The sequence below is a fragment of the Lotus japonicus genome, chromosome 2, assembly GCF_012489685.1.
Source record: "Lotus japonicus ecotype B-129 chromosome 2, LjGifu_v1.2".
In the NCBI taxonomy this organism is placed as follows: Eukaryota; Viridiplantae; Streptophyta; class Magnoliopsida; order Fabales; family Fabaceae; genus Lotus; species Lotus japonicus.
Window position 1 is genome coordinate 92636026 of NC_080042.1, and position 21620 is coordinate 92657645.

Consider the following 21620-nt stretch of genomic DNA (forward strand, 5'->3'; position numbering starts at 1 on the left):
TTTCTAATTGATTTCAGAAATAGAAAAACAGGTACAGATTATTCATTTGAAGAAATCCCTGGGTGAGGCTAGTCCCAATAGGTGACCTTATCTCAATATGGAATAATTTGATTCCCTAGTTTTTTTTATAAGCAATTTGATTCTCCAGTAATTAAAATAAACACACAATCATAAGATGCCCATTTCCTAAATAGAATAATTTGATTTGATCAAAGAAATAGTATATTGTCATGTGATTGAAGTGTGGTGCAAGCTAGCATTTTTTATTTATTTTTTGATTCGCGCCAAGTTTAATTTACCCTCCTGGAATCCTAATCCAACCTTCTAATTTCAAACAAATAAAAAGCCCATGGGCCTTTCGCCTCCCAACAACCAAAAACATGTTTCCACTGAGAAGTGTTGCCAAACCAAACACATTCTCCTTACTCCCATCCTCGGGAGAAGCCACCGCTGCAACTGCAAGCAGCAGTTCATCGAAGGCCCAGAAATGTACCCAAATCAGTACCTTGATCCGGAAGAAACCCATTGCCCCACCATCGAGGGACTTCTCCACAGCGAAGTACGAACCATACTAGTAAGAATTGGTTTCTGATATTATAGGAAATTCAGTGAGTGATTTAGATAGGTATGAATCTTCAAGGGATTGGGATTGGTTGTTCAAGTATTTCTCTACACTCTGCAATGTTTCTTATATTCTTTACTGGTTCCTACAATGTAATTTCTTCCAATATTTTCATTATTATTTAATTACACAGAAAGGATTTTTTATGTGTTCTGTGAACACATTTCACCTTCACCTTGCTAATTCAACACATTCCCTTTTGAGCTGCAGTTCTCTTGTAGATGGTTCGTCAATGATTCGCACTTTCGCAGTGCTTCTGTTGTGATTGTTATTGATGAAGATAGAAAGGACAGAATTGAAGAACTTGTGTTTCAAGCATGCATGCTTCTCAAGCAAACCCATCATGTGGAACAACTGAAATGATTGCTTTACAAGGTATGAATGAGTTTCAGGATATATGAATGACAATTATGCAGATTGCTGAGAAATGTGTGACATAATAGTTTTACCTAAGGTAGCATAAACTTGTTTTGTGTGATAATATGGCTGTGTCATGTGTCTTTGGAAACCAAGCTGATTTTCAGACTAGAATAAATGGAAAAACAATGCAAAACTCGTCTTTTGTGCATAACTTATTAAAGCCGACAACAACATGCTCCGTTAATCTTCCATTGATGTTCTGTGTGCCTAATGGCAAGCTTACCTCGTCCATACAAATCAACGTCGACTAGCGGGTAGTGCTAAGCCAGTTCCTTACTTTTAATATTAATTTCCTTAATCTTTATTTTTACCTATGTGACTATGTGTGCTTGGAACAAATGAAGATGAATAAGCCGTCCAAGGCCAGCACAATGCCGGTCCTTGTTAAATTTTCCACTACGACCAATCACATCCATTTTGTTTTCCACTGCAATGCACTGCATACATATTTATACACATGCATGGCACTAGGACAAGCACAAGCAACTTCATGTTTCTTCATCAAATTCCAATTAAAGATGGAGAAAACCAAGTATGGGATGGAGCTTGTATTGCTTCTTGGCCTCATTTCCATGCTCAGCTTCATTCCAGCTTCAATTGCTGCACAGGAAGGCCAAGAGCATGACAATTTAACAACCTACATTGTTCATGTAAAAAAGCTAGAGATTGAAGGTCCTCTTCAATCCACAGAAGAGTTGCATACCTGGCACCACTCGATCCTGCCAGAAACCTCCAACAAGGACCGAATGGTTTTCTCATACCGCAATGTAGCCTCTGGATTTGCTGTGAGATTGACCCCAGAAGAAGCCAATGCTCTGCAAGAGAAGGAGGAAGTTATGTCAATCCGTCCTGAGAGGACTCTTTCACTGCACACAACTCACACTCCAAGCTTCTTGGGTTTGAGACAAGGACAAGGACTGTGGAATGATTCCAACCTTGGCAAAGGTGTCATAATTGGAGTCATAGACACAGGCATATACCCTTTCCATTTATCCTTCAATGATGAAGGAATGCCACCTCCACCTGCGAAATGGAAAGGTTACTGTGAATTCACAGGGGGCAAAGTGTGCAACAACAAGCTCATCGGTGCGAGAAATCTAGTGAAAAGCGCAATCCAAGAGCCTCCTTATGAAGATTTCTTCCACGGAACCCACACAGCCGCAGAGGCTGCTGGAAGGTTCGTTGAGGGTGCAAGTGTTTTTGGCAATGCTCGTGGCATAGCATCTGGTATGGCACTCGATGCTCATGTAGCAATATACAAAGTTTGCATGCAATGGACATAGCCATTGAGGATGGTGTGGATGTTCTTTCACTCTCCCTTGGTTTAGGCTCTCTCCCATTTTTTGAAGACCCAATTGCAATTGGGGCCTTTACCGCCATTCAGAAAGGAATCTTTGTGAGTTGCTCAGCTGCAAATGGTGGCCCTCACTACAGCACTCTCTCAAACGAGGCCCCATGGATTCTCACAGTTGGTGCAAGCACCATTGACAGAAAGATTTCAGCATCTGCAAAGCTTGGAAACGGCGCAGAATATGAAGGGCAAACACTGTTCCAACCCAGGGACTTTTCTCCTCAATTGTTACCACTTGTATATGCAGCTGCAACAGGAAACAATACCTCTGTATTTTGTGGTCCAGGATCCTTAAAGAACATTGATGTCAAGGGAAAGGTGGTGCTGTGTGACGTTGGTGTAGCCGTAGGCATTTCACCTATTGGACAAGGACAAGAAGTTCTAAATGCAGGTGGTTCTGCCATGATTGTTGCTAACACAGAAAACTTAGACTTCACTACCTTCGCTACTGCACATGTTCTGCCTGCTGCGCCTGTGAGTTATGCTGCTGGTTTGGCCATCAAAGCATACATAAACTCAACCTACACACCAACCGCAACAGTTTTATTCGAAGGAACCATAATTGGTGACTCTCTAGCTCCTTCTGTTGCTGCATTTTCTTCCAGGGGTCCAAGCCAACAAAGCCCAGGGATTCTAAAACCTGACATTATTGGGCCTGGGGTAAACATTCTAGCTGCATGGGCTGTGTCTGTGGACAACAAGATCCCAGCTTTTAACATAATTTCAGGCACTTCAATGTCTTGTCCTCACCTCAGCGGCATTGCTGCGCTGCTGAAAAGCGCTCACCCTGATTGGTCCCCTGCTGCTATTAAGTCAGCAATCATGACAACTGCTAACACAGTTAACCTTGGAGGCTTGCCCATACTTGATCAAAGGCTTCAACCTGCTGACATATTTTCCACTGGTGCTGGCCATGTTAACCCAGTAAGAGCAAATGATCCAGGGCTTATTTATGATATCCAGCCTGAGGATTACGTTTCTTACTTGTGTGGTTTGGGTTACTCAGACAGAGAAGTTGCAATCATTGTGCAAAGGAGTGTGAGATGTTTCAATGTGATAAGCATAGCACAAGCAGAACTCAATTACCCCTCGTTTTCTATTCTGTTGGGGTCTGATTCACAGTTGTACACTAGAACGTTGACAAATGTTGGGCTTGCTAACTCAACTTACACTGTGAAAATTGATTTGCCTTTGGCCATAGGTATCAGCGTGAATCCTAGTCAGATCACGTTCACGGAGGTCAACCAGAAGGTTACATACTGGGTGGATTTTATCCCACAAATCAAAGAAAATAGAGGCAACCATACTTTTGCTCAGGGTGCTATCACGTGGGTGTCTGATAAATACGCTGTTAGGACCCCAATCTCTGTCATTTTCAAGTGATACATCTATGCATGAAATCAGATAGTGATGTTCAAGAAATAAAGAAGGGACTGAAATGAAATGTTTGCGTAAATTCAAGAGCTACTCTTATTTATAAAAGTTAATTTATTCACTGTCTATTAATTCGTTAAAATAAGATATCATACGCTATTGAATTGACACTGCACTTCTTATGTTGCAAGCAAAGAAATTGCAAAACAAAACCACGATGTGGAACAGCTGAAATTATTGTTTTACAAGGTATGATTGGGTTTCATGATAGGTGATTGACAATTATACAGAGAAATATTTGACATAGTAGTTTTACCTGGTTGCATAGCATATGCTTGTTTTGTGTGATAAATGATAATATACCTGTGCGATGTGTCTTTGGAAATGTTTCTCAACTACAACCAAATGCACCTGCTAAGTGCTAATCTGGTATGGAGGTTGAACTATTAAGAAGGTCGTTTGGCTGTGTCTACCTTGCAGCCAAAATGGAAAATAAAAGTTAGGCTCTCAGAATTTGAATAATTTTTTCATTGTCATACTCATACAGGTTTTAATCCATGCAAAATATATCTTCACCCACTTGCCTTCCTTTGGAATGTTGACTTATCTGCAACTAAATGAGGTTACTGGTGAAGCTCCGTTGCACTTACTCTACCATTCCCCACTCCTTAACACTCTTGTTTTACTAAACGTGAGTTTCCTTGCTTTACATAACATAAATTCAAAGTCCTTGTTCTTGTATTTGTTAGATATAATACAATATGAATGATGAATGACTCATTGTACCAAAAAAAATTCAGGGAGCATCTGACTTAAATAAATATGTCTTGACTGCTGCATTAGTGCCCCTTTGCTTTTTGTCAAGCTTTAAAGTATGTCAGTTCTAACTTCAAAGGATTTAATGTAAATGAGCATGGGTTTAGTCTGGCAAAATTTGTGTTGGCAAATGTAGCAATCTTGGAGTGGATGGACTATATCTACAGCCTTTTGTCTGCGATATATAGATATTGACATGGAGAAAGTTGAGGAGCAAATACTCTCATTACTAAAATGTTCCAGCTTTTTCATAGAATTTTCTAATGTCAACGGTTCCTGAAGACTTCATAACATCCAAAGGTTACCTGCACCACACCTGTCAAATGTATGTGTCTGATTGTTCACAGAAATTTAAAATATAGAAGAATACTAGCATGGCATACTTTTTCTTCTTCCTGTTGAATTGTTTCTGTATGAATCACAGAAAAATATAAGGGAAACTGTCTTAGACATTTTTGTCAGACTCCACATAACAGGACGGTTTAAATTTTAACTGTGACACCTTACATGAACAGGAATAATGTTATATTTTTGGGGGGATGTTTAGTCCATATTTCATGCAAATCATTTTGAAGTGTTTATCAGTTTAATATGCATATTCCTTGATTCCTTTCTGCGACATGATATTAGAGAAATTGATCTCCAAATTTGTAGGGAGTAGACCAAACATTGGGAGTTTTCAGCATAGACTCCAGAGTGAAGATGCCTTTCTTTGGAGGCGGAAATCCTTCTTAAAGGTTTGTCGTTATCCTTTGTGTTTCCCATCTTTAACTGTTATTATAGCTCCTTAATTGTATTGTCATTAAAAAATTAATTTTCAATTAATGATTCATTCAAGTGGGTGTTATGGTTTCTGTCCGGCTTTATCAACTTGTGCTCTTCACTTGATTAATGCTTAGGGACGTGGGATTTCATTTTGTTGCCTTTCCATGAGCTTGAGCTAAAGTGGACCGCGGTTGAGCTTCAAACCTGGTAGAACACTTCCCCTGAAGTCCTAAGCATTTTACTTAGTGAACTTGTGTGGCCGAATTAGGGTGATCAAACCCGGTATGTACAAATATCATCAAAATTTTATTTATGGAATAAATTATCAAATTATCACGAGAATGAGAAGTAAATTCTTTTAGCTGACTAATACCCTTATGAGTTTTTCTGTCATCCATAGTCATACATGTGAAAGGTTCCTACTATAATTGAAGTTCCTATTATAATTGAAGTACTTAAGAAGTAAATTACTATAGTTTTAGCAAAATATATAAGTACACTTTATAAATAAACTGCTATTATAATTTTAATTATTCAATTATTGTATTGGACAATGTGGGATGCGTATTTCACTCCTGAACCCGTTACCGCCTCTTCAGGTACAAGGTCAGGTTCAATTTCTTCCTAAACCCTGCCAATACGAGTTTTCCTCATCAAAGTCGTACGATTACCTGCAAATTCGAGTTTGGTTTCCATGGCCATATCTCACTTTTTCCTTCCGTCTGTGTTATCAGTGGAGTTGATTCATTTTAACAACTCTAGATGAAGGAAAAATACATGTAGTTTTGAAAAAAAAAATTGTTATAAAAATGGTAGGACGGGGAGAAATCATCTCCCGAATACCGGATAGGGTGACAGTGGGCTGAGAAGACCAGCAGAGGTCCACTCCCGAGTATGAGCATTGAGGGATCTTCCCGAGAAAGATTGTCTACCAACTAAAATTTTACTGGACGTAGGAAAATTGAACCTCAGCCTATGGAGAGGTGAAAGTTGAACCCAGAACCCTTAACTAGTTATGCTAACTCAAGTTGGCTAGTATTGAATATTTAATGTGATTGTAAGACATGGAAAACTGATAAAAAATGTTATATTTGTGCCGAAAATTTAATCTTTTTTTCCTTACTCATTTATTCCACATATAATAAGTAATAAAAATCAATATATACTCATGAGTATATCTGGAGTCAAGTGATAGGTAACTTCATTTCTTTCAAATAATATGAACTCGACCTGAGTTACTCAAAATCCTCATGTGATTCTTGGATATTAGAATTATCTCATGTCACATAAAAGTCTCATGGTTTTATGTGAATCTTTGTAGGGTTAAATATGATTTTTCCCCTAAAATAGCAAATTAAGGAATTTAATCCCCATTTAATTTTTCATTGATTTTGATCCCGAATATGATTTTGAGGCATTTTGTGGCGTTTTAAACTGTAACCAACACATTTTGCGGCCGCTTATAAACCGTCACTATGCATAAAAACTGCCACAAAGTGTGTTAGTGGCGTTTTAACTGCCACAAAAGTGAATGGAGGACCAAAATTAATACTTCACTATTTTAGGGGACCAAAACCAATGACAAAATTAAAGGGGACAGGAAACATATTTATCCCAATTTTGTATTTATCTCGCTTCATAAATATTTAGAAGCTCATCCCTATTTAATATGTACAAAGAGAGATACATAAAAATAAAAAAAATTAATGTAACATTGAGGACAGATTAAGGTGCAAATTTCCACTTTGTAACCAAAAAAAAAAAGATTAAGGTGCATAAAAAATGGGGCCGCTAAGAGAAAAATAATGTAGTATTCAAATGTTATATTCTCCCCCCTCAAAATTTGTTTCTCGTCTTTTCCCATCTATTTCTCATTTTTATCTCAGTTCCGTCCCTGGTGACATGTCATGTGAACTGTGATGTGTTCACCTGAGATGATACCAGACTAATTTTCAGACATGGAGAAATTAGATAACAAAGTTTAGCCTAGAATAAATGGAGAAACAATATACAAATTGTCCCTTTGTGCATAACTTATTTAAGCCCAGAAGAACATTCTGCATTAATCTTCCATCGATGATGTACTGTGTGCCTAATGGCAACCTTACCTAGTCCATAAAAATCAACATCGAACAGCGGGTATTGCTATGCCAGTTCCTTACTTTTAATATTAATTTCCTTAATCTTCATATTTACCTATGTGACTATGTGTGCTTTGGCACAAATGAAGACAAATAAACCGTCCAAGGCCAGCACAATGCAGGTCCTTGTTAAACTTTCCACTATGACAAATCACACCCACTTTGTTTTCCACTGCACTGCATACATATTTATACACATGCATGGCACTAGGCCAAGCATAAGCAACTTCCTGTTTCTTCATCAAATTCCAATTAAAGATGGAGCAAACCAAGTATAGGATGGAGCTTGTATTGCTTCTTGGCCTCATTTCCATGCTCAGCTTCATTCCAGCTTCAATTGCTGCAGAGGAAGGCCAAGAGCATGACAACTTAACAACCTACATTGTTCATGTAAAAAAGCTAGAGATTGAAGGTCCTCTTCAATCCACAGAAGAGTTGCATACCTGGCACCACTCATTCTTGCCAGAAACCTCCAACAAGGACAGAATGGTTTTCTCTTACCGCAACGTAGCCTCAGGATTTGCGGTGAGATTGACCCCAGAAGAAGCCAATGCTCTGCAAGAGAAGGAGGAAGTTATGTCAATCCGTCCCGAGAGGACTCTTTCACTGCACACAACTCACACTCCAAGCTTCTTGGGTTTGAGACAAGGACAAGGACTGTGGAATGATTCCAACCTTGGCAAAGGTGTTATAATTGGAGTCATAGACACAGGCATATACCCTTTTCACTTATCCTTCAATGATGAAGGAATGCCGCCTCCACCTGCAAAATGGAAAGGCCATTGTGAATTCACAGGGGGCTCAGTGTGCAACAACAAGCTCATTGGTGCGAGAAATCTAGTCAAAAGCGCAATCCAAGAGCCTCCTTATGAAGATTTCTTCCATGGAACTCACACTGCCGCAGAGGCTGCTGGCAGATTTGTTGAGGGTGCAAGTGTTTTTGGCAATGCTCGTGGCACAGCAGCTGGTATGGCACCCGATGCTCATTTAGCAATATACAAAGTTTGCAGCAGCAAAGTGAAAGATGAATGCCCTGAAAGTGCTATCTTAGCTGCTATGGACATAGCCATTGAGGATGGTGTGGATGTTCTTTCCCTCTCTCTCGGTTTAGGCTCTCTCCCATTCTTTGAAGACCCAATTGCAATTGGTGCTTTCGCCGCAACTCAAAAAGGAATCTTTGTTAGTTGTTCTGCTGCAAATTCTGGCCCTCACTACAGCTCTCTGTCAAACGAGGCGCCGTGGATTCTCACAGTGGGAGCAAGCACCATTGATAGAAAAATCTCAGCATCAGCAAAGCTTGGAAACGGTGCAGAATATGAAGGGGAAACATTGTTCCAACCCAAGGACTTTTCTTCTCAATTGTTACCACTCGTGTATGCTGCTGCCGAAGAAAACAACTCCTCTGCCTTATGTGCACCAGGATCCTTACGGAACATCAATGTCAAGGGAAAGGTGGTGGTGTGTGACCTTGGTGGAGGAATCCCATTTATTGCAAAAGGTCAAGAAGTTCTAGATGCAGGTGGTTCTGCCATGATACTTGCTAACATAGAAAACTTCGGCTTCACTACCTTGGCCAATGCTCATGTTCTCCCAGCTGTGCATGTCAGTTATGCTGCTAGCTTAGCTATCAAAGCTTACATAAACTCAACCTACACACCAACCGCAACAGTTTTATTCCAAGGAACCATAATTGGTGACTCTCTAGCTCCTTCTGTTGCTGCATTTTCTTCCAGGGGTCCAAGCCAGCAAAGCCCAGGGATTCTAAAACCTGACATCATTGGTCCGGGAGTGAACATTCTTGCTGCATGGGCTGTGTCTGTGGACAACAAGATCCCAGCTTTTGACATAATTTCAGGCACTTCAATGTCATGTCCTCACCTCAGCGGCATTGCTGCGCTGCTAAAAAGCGCTCACCCTGATTGGTCCCCGGCTGCTATCAAATCAGCAATCATGACAACTGCTAACACACTTAACCTTAGAGGCTTGCCCATACTTGATCAAAGGCTTCAACCTGCTGACATATTTGCCACTGGTGCTGGCCATGTTAACCCAGTAAGAGCAAATGATCCAGGGCTTGTTTACGATATCCAGCCAGAGGATTATGTTCCTTACTTGTGTGGTTTGGGTTACTCAGACAGAGAAGTTACAATCATTGTGCAAAGGAGTGTGAGATGTTTCAATGTGAAAAGCATAGCACAAGCAGAACTCAATTACCCCTCATTTTCTATTCTGTTGGGGTCTGATTCACAGTTCTACACCAGAACGTTGACAAATGTTGGACCTGCTAACTCAACTTACACTGTGAAAATTGATGTGCCTTTGGCCATGGGTATCAGCGTGAGTCCTAGTCAGATCACCTTCACGCAGGTGAACCAGAAGGTTGCATACTTTGTGGATTTTATCCCACAAATCAAAGAAAATAGAGGCAACCATACTTTTGCTCAGGGTGCTATCACGTGGGTGTCTGATAAACACGTTGTTAGGACCCCAATCTCTGTCATTTTCAAGTGATACATTAATTTATGCATGAAGATAGAGAGGGTGCTGCTCAAGAAATAAAGAAGAGAATGAAATCAATATGCCTAGGAAAATTCATAGGCTTCTCTTGTTTGTAGGAGTTCATTTATTCACTGTCAATTAATTTGTTAAAATAACGCTTTTGAAATGTACACATCACTTCTTAAGCTGCAAGTAGAGAGATAAGGTTAAAGTTAAGATTCATATTCAAATGACTGCATCACTTCCTTGATCTAAATTCTAATTGATACATTTGCCAAGTGTTTCCCGGTCCATGTTTGGTTACACGTTTGAAATCCACTTTAGACTTCAAAGAGCCACAATACGAAGAATCTCTGCCGACATGATTTGATGCGTGTCCAACCGACATCCAAACATGCTGCTTTGGAACGTGCAGGTAAATGATGATACCAAGTATTAACCAATAGAAATGAGGCAGTTGCCCTTTCAAAAGAATTTTTTTCCACATTCAAATGTTATAATTATCTTCCTAAAAAATATTATTATCTTATTCAATTGGTTTTTTTTACTATATCGGAAAATTATCTTATTTAATTGGTTTGTTAATTTTATTTAATGTGTTAACCCGTTACTTTTCTTTTTTTCCTTGGTTCGTACTTGTGATCTATTTTTCTTGTGTCAAACATGATTGTCTTTTTTTTAAAGTAACGTAATTGTCTCCTTTAAAGGACATGCAAAAAGAGTTACAAACCCAAAACACCAAAATCTCTTAATCTCATATACACTACTACTATATATCCTAAAATAATATCTAACTTACCTTGTGAACAAGACCATCTTCATAGCTGAACTATGTGAAATGAGATAACCTTCAAATCAAAATTGAAGGCGATGAAAACAGATAAAAATTGAAAAAGAAAAAAAAAATGCAAAACTAAAAATAATTACGGGAATAATTGAAAGTGACTTATAACAACACCTTAAGCGTGAAACTCTTTTCGGTTGACAATTCCAACAACTCAGGGCTTAAAATGATAGCCTAAAAATGTGAATTAGAGGCATATTTAAAGTGACTCTTTTTTTTCTGTCAAAAAAAAAAAGTGACTCATTTTTACGGTATCATGTACTTCTCATGTGAATTGATGAATAATTGTTTGTTCACGGTTGAAAATTAAATGTATAAAAAATGAGGTGTGAATATATCATTGTGATATATCTTTGCTAGTCTTCTCTCTCCTTCCAGATTGTCAAATCACTTAATTAAAATAGTTACCTTAAACAAAAAAAAATGTTAGAAATTCGATGGAAAGAGGATGGAAGACTAAGCTAACAGAGTTAAAGGTGGGGACGACAATTGCAATATTTTTACTTGATGGAATAAAATGGGGGACTAAAAGTATAATTAAGTAAAAGAAAAGACTAAATGTTTCGATTTTATTAGTTGGGAGCTAAACCAAATTACTCATATTTTATTGGGACTAAAAACTTAAATAAAAAAATCAAACAATCTTAGCTCCCTGAGAATATGGTTAGAGAGGATCCATTTTGCAGTGCATCCTTCATACTGACTTTTGATACATTTTGACTTCACTTTCTCTTTCATTTCAATTCCACTTATTTTCTCTTCATATCTTTATGTTCTTTTTTATCATATCATTCATCAAGTCACTCGTCAATCGCCTCTCTCTCTTTCTTCTCAATATCTCCCTCTAGGTGTGAGTGAATTTGAGTGGCAAAATACTTTTTCTCCTTAATATTTAATGGAGTTATCACTCATTCACATTCTCACTTTATTTTCACCTTTATTTTATTATTTCTCTCTTCTCTTTTAATTATATCGCATTATCACTCATCATCACATCTTTAGTTCTTAACTTTGAGTTCTTAGCATTATTCCTCTGATCTCACGGCATCACATTAGTTCTATTTTTTTTTTCATAAAACAAAGTTGCTTAGCCAAGAAAGGGTTCTTAAAAACTAATAACTCCACATCAGCACTCTTCAATGCTTTAGAACCTGATTCTTAGTTCTTAACCTCAGAACTCACTTTTAAGAACGGATGAAGTTGCTCTAAAGCAAATTAAAGCCTAACTTTTCCTATCATCTATCATTTCTCTCAATTATCTATCTTCTCTTCCTATCTCTTTCTCTTCTTATTTTTCTCAATTATCTATCTTCTCTTCCTATCTCTTTCTCTTCTTATTTTTCTCAATTATCTATCTTCTCTTCCTATCTCTTTCTCTTCTTATTTCTCTCCATAGGTGGAGGTGGAGAAGTTGAAATGGTCATTTTCTGGTACAATGATTGGTTCACACTTCATTTTTTTTCTTCCATCTCATATCCACTTGTTTTTTTCTTTCTTTTTAGCTCTTTTTTTTTTTCTATCACATCATCCATCATATCTCTTAATTGTCTCTATTCCCATCCTATTTCTCTCGTAGGTAGATAGAGGTAGAAAAGTCTTAAAGGTCATTTTCCTTACCTTATTGATATTGATGTACCACTTTTGTTGTTACAATGGGATGTGACCGTGTCCGATGCCCACCCACCAAGGTTGAGAACCGGAGAAACCAAAACAAGCGTTCATCACCATGCAAATCAAATGCCTTAATTTATAACTTCTATATTTTGTAATCATCATCCAGCTACATGAACCTTCGGCAATCGGTAACTTCCATGTCCAATTGTTCATGGTCTTCACTCCTCCACACTATATAACAATTGCATGGGATAGAACAATCTAATTAACAAACAAGAACCACCCATTTTCTGTTTGTTTCTTCTGCAAAACATGACCAAGGTGGTCCAATTTTCTTTGCTTCTTGCTCTCATTTTAGTCCTTAGTGTCTCTCTAGCTTCAGCAGCATCCCAAAATCTTGAATTCACAGAACTAGAAGATGAAGATCAAAGCAACTTGTCGACTTACATAGTCCATGTCAGAAAGCCTCAGGTTATTCAATCTGATGATTTGCATACTTTTTACTATTCCCTACTACCAGAGAGCACAAAAACAACGAACCAACGCATTGTCTTCACATACCGAAACGTTGTGAACGGATTTGCTGTGAAACTGACCCCTGAAGAAGCCAAAGCTCTGCAACAGAACGAGGAGGTTGTGTCAGCACGTCCTGAAAAAATTCTATCTCTACACACAACACACACTCCAAGCTTCTTGGGTTTGCAACAAGGATTAGGACTATGGAAAGGTTCCAATTCTGGCAAAGGGGTCATCATTGGAATCTTGGACACAGGGATATCCCCCTTCCACCCTTCTTTTTCAGACGAGGGAATGCCTTCTCCACCTGCAAAATGGAATGGTATCTGTGAATTCACAGGGAAGAGGACTTGTAACAACAAGATCATTGGCGCAAGAAATTTTGTCAAAACAAAAAATCTAACACTTCCATTTGATGACGTTGGTCATGGAACTCACACGGCTAGCACCGCCGCTGGAAGACCAGTGCAGGGTGCTAACGTATACGGCAATGCGAACGGCACCGCAGTTGGCATGGCACCTGATGCACACATAGCAATGTACAAGGTATGTGGCCTGGTGGGTTGTTCTGAGAGTGCAATATTAGCAGGAATGGACACCGCCGTTGACGACGGCGTTGATGTTCTTTCCCTCTCCCTCGGAGGACCCTCTGGTCCTTTCTTTGAAGACCCAATTGCTTTAGGTGCATTTGGGGCAATTCAGAAAGGAATATTTGTTAGTTGTTCTGCTGCTAACTCTGGCCCTGCTTATTCATCTCTGTCCAATGAAGCTCCATGGATTCTCACCGTTGGTGCAAGCAGCATTGATAGAACAATCATGGCAACGGCGAAGCTTGGGAATGGGAAAGAGTATGTTGGGCAATCAGTGTTTCAGCCTAAAGACTTTGCACCTTCATTGTTGCCACTGGTGTATGCAGGTGCAAATGGAAACAATAATTTCTCTGTTTTCTGTGCCCCTGAATCCTTGAACAGATCAGATGTTGAGGGAAAGGTAGTGTTATGCGAGGATGGTGGATTTGTTCCGAGAGTGTTCAAAGGGAAAGCGGTTAAAGATGCTGGTGGTGCAGCAATGATCCTCATGAACAGTGTACTTGAAGACTTCAATCCCATCGCTGATGTTCATGTTCTTCCTGCTGTGCACATAAGTTATGAAGCTGGGTTAGCCCTCAAAGAATACATAAATTCAACTTCAACACCAACAGCTACAATCTTATTTGAAGGAACTGTTATTGGAAACCTACTTGCCCCTCAAGTTACTTCCTTTTCTTCTAGAGGACCAAGCAAAGCAAGCCCAGGGATTCTGAAACCTGACATCATTGGACCAGGATTGAACATTCTAGCTGCATGGCCTGTGTCTTTGGATAACAGTACCACCCCACCATTCAACATCATTTCAGGTAATGTTATGATAAAGTAGACGTCAAATAGTACAAATCTTTACATGACGTTAATTATATTTCTAACATGTCTCTCACGCAATAGGCTAGTGAGCTTGAAATCCGAACAATGCATAAGCCCACATACTTTTTGCATGTTGAAATTCAACGCAACAAAAATCGAACTCTAGACTATATCGACGGAACACATGCAACTCATTTGTGTCTCTATTTTTCCTCACTGTCTACACTCCTAACATTTGGCTTTTCAGGTACCTCAATGTCTTGTCCTCATCTCAGTGGCATTGCGGCTCTGCTGAAAAATTCTCATCCAGATTGGTCCCCTGCTGCAATAAAATCAGCAATCATGACCACTGCTTCTCAGGTGAATCTTGGAGGGACCCCTATATTGGACCAGAGGCTTGTACCTGCAGATGTTTTCGCCACTGGTGCAGGACATGTAAACCCTGTGAAAGCAAACGATCCAGGGCTTGTTTATGACATTGAACCTAATGATTATATTCCTTATTTATGTGGTTTGAATTACACGGACAGAGAAGTTGGAGTGATTTTGCAGCAGAGAGTGAGGTGCTCAGAGGTAAATCACATAGCTGAAGCAGAGCTTAACTATCCGTCATTTTCTATTCTGTTGGGGAACACTACACAGTTATATACAAGAACAGTGGCAAATGTTGGACCTGCGAACTCAACATACACTGCGGAAATTGGTGTTCCTGTGGGAGTAGGTATGAGTCTAAGTCCTGCTCAGTTAACATTCACTGAGGTGGGGCAAAAGCTTACATACTCTGTTTCTTTTATCCCCTTTTCCGAAGACAGAGACAATCACACGTTTGCTCAGGGCTCTCTGAAGTGGGTATCTGGAAAATACTCTGTTAGAAGCCCTATATCTTTTATTTTCCTTTGATAAGAAATTAGAGCATGACACTGTTAATCTGTTATGGATGTACCCTTAACTTTCTAGTTAATAAGTTGTTCATGTGCTTCATTAGCTAAAGTATCTAAATTTGTTGAAATCCTTGAAATGTACTTGTTTTTGAATTTTTGAAATATTTTATACATGTAATGTTTGCTGGTGAATGAAGAAAGAATTCCCTTGATCTTGGAAATTCTGATGAATGTAAAAGATGAAAAGGTACAGGGCATGTGGGTGATGAATTTAATAAGGGGATGTAAATTGTGAAAAATGAAAGTCTGAGATAATCAAAGATACTGAACTTTTTAAATACAGAAGTGAAGAAAAATTTATTGTAACTATGTCTAGAAGATAAGGAACATCTAAAAACAATTTGGAGACTACAAAGGATCACTTCAGCAGAAATGTTGATGTAAGAGGTAGATGCCAATGTCTATGAATCCAAACACCTTTGTCAAGGTTGGAATCGTTCCACAGTCCGGTCCTTGTCCCAACCCCAAGAAACTTGAGTGTGAGTTATGTGCAGTGAAAGAGTACTCTCAGGTCGGATTCACAGCAAATCCAGCGGCGAGGTTGTGGTAAGGGAAATTCATTCGGTCCTTGTTGGAGGTTTGTGGCAGGAATGAGTAGGTGCCCAGTTATGCAATTCTTATGTGGATTGAAGAGGGAGGACCTTCACTCTCTGGGCTTTTTTACATGAACAATATAAGTCATTAAGCTGCCATGCTCTTGTCCTTTCTCTACTGCAGCTATTATGAAGATGAGCATGAAAATGAGACCAAGAACCAATACAAGCTCCATCCCGTACTTGCTTTTTTCCATCATTAATTGGAATTTGCTGAAGAAACAGGAAGTTGCTCGTGTTTGGCCTAGTACCATGCATGTGTAAAACAAATATATATACAGGAATGGATCCACTTGGTCAATTGCTCATAATAGTAAACATAACAAATGACCTGCATCGTGTTGGCCTAGGACTGCTAATTCACCTTGATTTGTGCCAAGCACACAGGTTAACATTTTAGTAATTGATAAGAAGAGGGCGGGCCCTCTAAATTAGAGAGAGCATGCGAGCTACTCTTCTTGTTCCATCCAACAGAAAATTGGCAACAGGCAACATTTGAATTTCTTCTCATGCGATTGAAAAAACAAAAAAAAAAAGACTTCTCCTTAAACCGAAAGAAGCATCTCTGATGGCACGTTTGTGAGGAAATTAGCACAATATGTATACAAGTTGTATTTTGGCCAATCTAAATCTAATTTGTACAATTGAACAAGCCTCAAATAAACCACATCAAAGTTAATATGAATTATGAGGTACAATATTAAGTCCTAATTTTAGGCAAATGACTATTAACTTCCATTTCGCAGTTGCTTATGGAAAAGGACCACCTTACGGGATGCTAATACCACAAGTCCAAAATGTAAGTGACCAAATGCTAACATGTTGGAGGAGCAGTTATATCCTAGGCAAAGATGGCGGATGCATCCTCCCATTAGAGTTGCTCCTTTTGCTATCAACCTCCCCTAAATTCCTGCAAAATGCATCCGGGCTATGGAATCTCAGAATTGGCTACTTATAATTTGGAATTGAACAAGAGGAAAGATCTTCACCTATCATCATCACCATACGAATTACGTCTCAACCTTTCCTGTTGTTTCCTAGATGGTTTAGTTTCCTGTAAGAATTGTGATGGCTTTGGTTATGGCTTCTGTGGTAGATACACGTATAGATAAGAAAATAGTGAAAATAATATTTATCAGCATACTGACACTGACACTGACGCGAAACTGTTTCCTGAATCTGCTATAGACCTCCAAGTATTCTTCATAGGACTGCAACCAAAACAGACACACACAACCAAAATTAGCAGAAGAAACAAGCAGTCTGAATCTGAAACAATTAAAGGCACACCAATTACATAAGCATGTCAATTCAAATTAGCTATATAGTAGAGTTCATGTAGGAACAATGTGAGCAAGAATTTTAAAGGCCTTAACATAAAAAAGTTCCAATACTTAAGGAAATTAAAGATAGAAGTTCTCCCTTTGAAAACATCCAATTTAAGAAAAGAACACAGACATCAATCAAAATTCAAATAAGCTTTTGTATAATGAAGGTTGCGGGATGGGTAAAATGTGGCTTCATCCTCACACGCTTTTCAGATGTCCACTGATCCAAATCTAAATAACAAATTGATCCTACACGTCTGGTCAGTGTGTTCCAAAACCAGTATCTGGATATATTCATTTATTGTGATTATAATTTTTTTGTTTACAAGTTCTCCACAAATCATGAGGCAGCCTAAAAGGATAATTCTATATTTCATCCGAATATATAGGTTATGGGTCATATCGCTGATATACACAAGGCGTCAAAGGACTTAAGGAGTGGAGGACATAACGGGGCTTTCACAACAATTAACAAAAGAACCAACATAAACCTTTTTTGCACAAATTAGAATCCCAAGACTCAGATGATATTTGCCACCATATAATTAACAGGATGCATAAACAGATACTACTCAGAATTCCTTACAAGATGAGACCATGTAAGTCATTAGATAGCTCTTCTTTTCAGAACAAATATACTATAACATGGGTTTTCACTTTGCCAAATGCACATAATTGTAAGCCATTCCTCAAAGCAGATTCTTATGGGCAACTAATAAAAAAGTGAAATAAAAGGAAGAAGAACAAAATAATTTATTAGAGGAGGAAAGATAATTTCCCAATACCATGTTAAGAAAATCATCCTCGGTTAGGATACTGGCTAAAGGGCTTTTTGAAGACAAATCCCAAGCACAAAATCCAGAACCCACATCCTTGTCCACTACTGGCTTTGAAATTTGACCATCAAAATGAGAACGTTTAATCCCTGCCACTTTCGATGACTCAGAAGTGATAGGCAATACTCCAGTGTACATTGTTTCATCAAATCTCTGGTTTGATGAATCTTGATTTTGGTAAAACGATGAAGAATAAGGCAAGGGCATTGACCATGGCAAATGCAGTGAGGGCAAGTTACAATCATTATATCCCATTGAACTTGGAGTCTTCGCATGACCCTTCGAAGAAAAATTATACCTTGATGAACTGCACATATGCAAAGACCAATGAGCAGCAAGCCTCCTAAATGCAGCTGAAAACACAGTATCTTTCACCTCTCAACAAAACTTACCCGGTCAGCAGGCCATCTGCATTATTCTTAGCATCAAGGAGTTCACAAAGGGCTAGACCAATATCTGGAGATAACTCCTGTAATGGGCACTTGACTAGAGTCACATAAACACATGCACAATTTCCAGGGTGCAAGAGGAAAATTAAGGAGAATAAAAGGAAACCTGGCAATCTCTGCTAATTTTAACAGGTTTATAATCATTCAATGGATTCTTGAGATGAAGAGTCTCATGGAAAGGCAAGTCATTCAAACACAGCCATTTGACCTTAAAATTGCGACCCCAAGGATTACTTTTACCGCTTCCCTCACGCCAAACATTGTCTCTCCTCCGCCCAATGGAGGACACCATTTTTGCGTACCCTTGGAAAGCACCACTCATGTTGACACTGAATATAAGGATTACACAATCTGAATTCTGCAAAATATGCAAATAATTCTCAAGAAAGTTCATTTTATATCATTGATATCTGAATAAGAGTGATCTTACATGAAAAGCTTCATCCAGTATTGGCTCATTCATGATTTGAGTGGCCCAAATTCCTTTCTCCATTGACAAACGGATATTTTGATGGCTCAAACTCTTAATGATAAAATATTTTTTATTCTGCAATTTTCCCACTCCAGTTCCAGTTGGATTCCCTTTCTGAGAATGAGAACGTCTCACTTTATCTGCCCTAGTTGTATTAGTGTCTTCATTAAACTTGCAACTTGAGCTCTCTAACAAAAGGAACACAAATAAATCACACATTGAAAGAGAAAATAAATTAAATTTCCAATGCCAAATAAAACAAAAGGAAAACTGATCACAAGCATATATTTATATATAGAGATGTACATGCATGTATGAAATGTGCTATAATTTTTCTCATTCCATTCCTTCCCTTCAAATCTTCTAAATAACTTATGAACAACAGAAGCTCCTTAGCTCACATTACACATGATATGTACGGCGCAAGAGAACATATTAGGATAACCTGGCTCATCTGAATTTCCAGTGTCATGACTCCATTCAACCCCTGACAAATCAACTACTGATGCATTTTCCTTCACATTGTCTGAAGACATGACCCGCTTTACCTGTCATGAAATTTTGAAAGTTTAAATCAGAGTGCGGAATGGACACTCCAACCACCTAAAATACTACCAAATAGAAGAGAATTGTAAGAAGTAAAAACAACTGTGCTGAAACCATGGATTGCGACATTAATTTTGATACATGGTTATTTTGCCGAACTCACAGGAACTTAGTAAATAGCAAGGTTGTCAAACTCAAGAGTTTAAGTAATCTTGTGGAAGGGTAAACTCGTATTGTAACCTCATGCAGAAAAAAAATCAAAAAAACCATAATAATGATGGAGACACACACTAAAACCATAATAATGCTATAAGCTTTGTTTGAAGAAGCTTTGTTGCCTAGAGCTTTTTGACACTTCAACTTGAGACATGCTATCCTAAAAGATAAATCAGAATCAGGCCAAAACTGAACAGACTCAACCAAGGCAGAAATTGAGAATCAGAACAGAGGCCATTCACCATTACCAAAACGAAATCAGAATCAGAATCAGGCCATTGCCAAAACAGAAAACAGCACAGAGGTCATTCACCATTGCCAAAACGAAACAGAGAGACGAGAAGAGTGATGAGATATGAGGAGAGTTGTACCTTCGGAGCAGAGGATCCGCGTCGGAGCATAGGAAAAGAAGAGCAGAGGGGCGTCGCAGGAGCCACACCCGAATTCCACATTGGAAAGGCGCGGACGTGGTTCTCAGGTGGAGGCTCCGAGAGAGAGAACTAAGAAGAGGGGGCTGATTGATTTTTTGTGAACTCGGAATGAGGGAAGATCGAAATGAAAACCCTAATGGGATACCGAGAATGACTAAAATGTCCCTGTCTCAAACTTATTTTGACCAGCACCATGTTCCATGATCTCATGAACTCGCTGGTAATATCGTGGGGCTGCTCGAGATCACCCGAGATTGCTCAAAACCAAGTTTACACTTGTTATAACAAGACTTGGCACCCTGAACTCATAATCTCGATATCACTCGAGATTGATAAAAGGTTTCAAACACTAACCCCCCATATGTGTTATTTTCAGTAAAAAATATTAAAACCATCCTTCTGCATATATTGTGGTAAACTCAGCACAACACTAGGACTCTGAATTTCTGATTGCTGTCCCTTTAAATTTAGAAAATACATACACTATAATCCTATCATTAGATACCATATATTTGAAAGTAGTGTGTTCAATGCAAACAATAGGCTCTAGCTCTTTTCTCTAGCTTGAATTTCATGGATTTTACATATTTGAATATGGGGAAATGCTTGATTTCTTCAGCCTCAGCAGTGAGTAGTCCAGCATAAAGAATTTATGGATGCCATAACCCATCCCAAATGGTGAAGGAAGAATTTGATCAGAACTACCAGAAAGGGGGAAATCATGTAAGTATTTTGTAATATCCTAAATTGACAAAACTACTGCATTCCGCATATTTCAACTCTTGTTCATTCATTTCAGGCATTCATAATAAGTAAGTTGAAAATTTGGAAAATTTTTAATGATGATTACTACTTCTAAATAGCAAATGAACAGAAAACATTTCAACAGTGTAACTATACAAGCACTGGTTACTATAATAAGGTCTCAATTCCCAAATTGCAACTGAAAAGTGCGAAGAAAATCAAGAATTAAGAGTAGCATAGTCTACAATAACCGAAAGCATTTCCAGACTATAATTCAAGTCTAACTAGAGTTTGTTACAGAAGCATTGATTCAACATAATATACCATTTTGGTTTAGAGAAAGAGAAGAAGAGAGTTCGAAGAGACTCACTCACTCGCAGAAGAGTGGCTGGCGGCGGAGGAAGTAGTTCCGTGACAGTGAGGAATGTGGCGCCGGAACCCTAGCAGTTGAGTTATCAGTTCCGGCTTCTTCCGTTGTCGCGAATGGCCGTGCCGTACTGATGCTTCTTTTATATATTTTTTTAGTTTCAGTTGCTGTTTTAGTATACAACGAAACGATACAACACAACTTATCCCATGTTTTTTTCTTTTTCTTTTGGGAAGTACAAGTATCACTTTTTTTGTTGGCTTAAATATGTTGGGGGCCCCTATAAAATAGGGGTCCTTTGGTTTAAGCCCCTACAAAATTTTTTCTTGGGAATA

At 38.6% G+C, this 21620-nt stretch overlaps 3 protein-coding genes, 1 long non-coding RNA gene and 1 pseudogene across 9 annotated transcripts; 4 read left to right on the forward strand and 1 right to left on the reverse strand.

The window, feature by feature from the left end:
- Window positions 1-385: 385 nt before the first annotated feature.
- On the forward strand, window positions 386-4288 carry LOC130741121 (subtilisin-like protease 1; annotated as a pseudogene).
- Window positions 4289-4471: 183 nt separating this feature from the next.
- On the forward strand, window positions 4472-5822 carry LOC130741122 (uncharacterized). Its single transcript, XR_009020313.1, has 3 exons — window positions 4472-4908; window positions 5238-5320; window positions 5483-5822. It is a non-coding gene; the product is annotated as an uncharacterized LOC130741122 (long non-coding RNA).
- A 1869-nt stretch (window positions 5823-7691) lies between these two features.
- On the forward strand, window positions 7692-10281 carry LOC130735878 (subtilisin-like protease 1). Its single transcript, XM_057587751.1, has one exon. The coding sequence runs from the start codon at window positions 7748-7750 to the stop codon at window positions 9998-10000; it is 2253 nt and encodes a 750-aa protein (XP_057443734.1). The 5' UTR covers window positions 7692-7747; the 3' UTR covers window positions 10001-10281.
- A 2418-nt stretch (window positions 10282-12699) lies between these two features.
- Window positions 12700-15455, forward strand: LOC130741123 (subtilisin-like protease 3). Its single transcript, XM_057593923.1, has 2 exons — window positions 12700-14358; window positions 14610-15455. Exons 1-2 carry the CDS (start codon window positions 12759-12761, stop codon window positions 15260-15262), a joined length of 2253 nt encoding a protein of 750 aa, XP_057449906.1. The 5' UTR covers window positions 12700-12758; the 3' UTR covers window positions 15263-15455.
- A 959-nt stretch (window positions 15456-16414) lies between these two features.
- Window positions 16415-21472, reverse strand: LOC130741124 (30-kDa cleavage and polyadenylation specificity factor 30). 6 transcript variants are annotated; one of them, XM_057593926.1, is made up of 9 exons: window positions 21289-21472; window positions 19427-19529; window positions 18940-19169; window positions 18616-18867; window positions 18453-18529; window positions 18010-18367; window positions 17051-17107; window positions 16886-16950; window positions 16415-16824 (listed from the first exon to the last, which is right to left on the reverse strand). In XM_057593926.1, the coding sequence occupies exons 2-9, from the start codon at window positions 19515-19517 to the stop codon at window positions 16731-16733; spliced, it is 1224 nt and encodes a 407-aa protein (XP_057449909.1). In that variant the 5' UTR covers window positions 19518-19529; window positions 21289-21472; the 3' UTR covers window positions 16415-16730. The 6 variants fall into 6 exon arrangements, with proteins under 6 accessions (XP_057449909.1, XP_057449908.1, XP_057449911.1 ...); XM_057593925.1 differs by having other exon boundaries at window positions 17045-17107; window positions 21293-21471; XM_057593928.1 differs by having other exon boundaries at window positions 16415-16806; window positions 21289-21471.
- Between the last annotated feature and the right edge of the window lie 148 nt (window positions 21473-21620).

Excerpts from the sequence above, each read along its gene's own strand:
- LOC130741123 (XM_057593923.1), top strand. The coding sequence starts at position 12,759 with ATGACCAAGGTGGTCCAATTTTCTTTGCTTCTTGCTCTCATTTTAGTC. Across the intron at positions 14,359-14,609 it reads ACCATTCAACATCATTTCAG|GTACCTCAATGTCTTGTCCT; the intron begins GTAATGTTATGA and ends TTGGCTTTTCAG.
- LOC130741124 (XM_057593925.1), bottom strand. The coding sequence starts at position 19,517 with ATGTCTTCAGACAATGTGAAGGAAAATGCATCAGTAGTTGATTTGTCA. Across the intron at positions 19,170-19,426 it reads TGGAAATTCAGATGAGCCAG|AGAGCTCAAGTTGCAAGTTT; the intron begins GTTATCCTAATA and ends TCCTTTTGTTAG. Across the intron at positions 18,368-18,452 it reads GCAGATGGCCTGCTGACCGG|TTCATCAAGGTATAATTTTT; the intron begins GTAAGTTTTGTT and ends GCATATGTGCAG.
- LOC130735878 (XM_057587751.1), top strand. The coding sequence starts at position 7,748 with ATGGAGCAAACCAAGTATAGGATGGAGCTTGTATTGCTTCTTGGCCTC.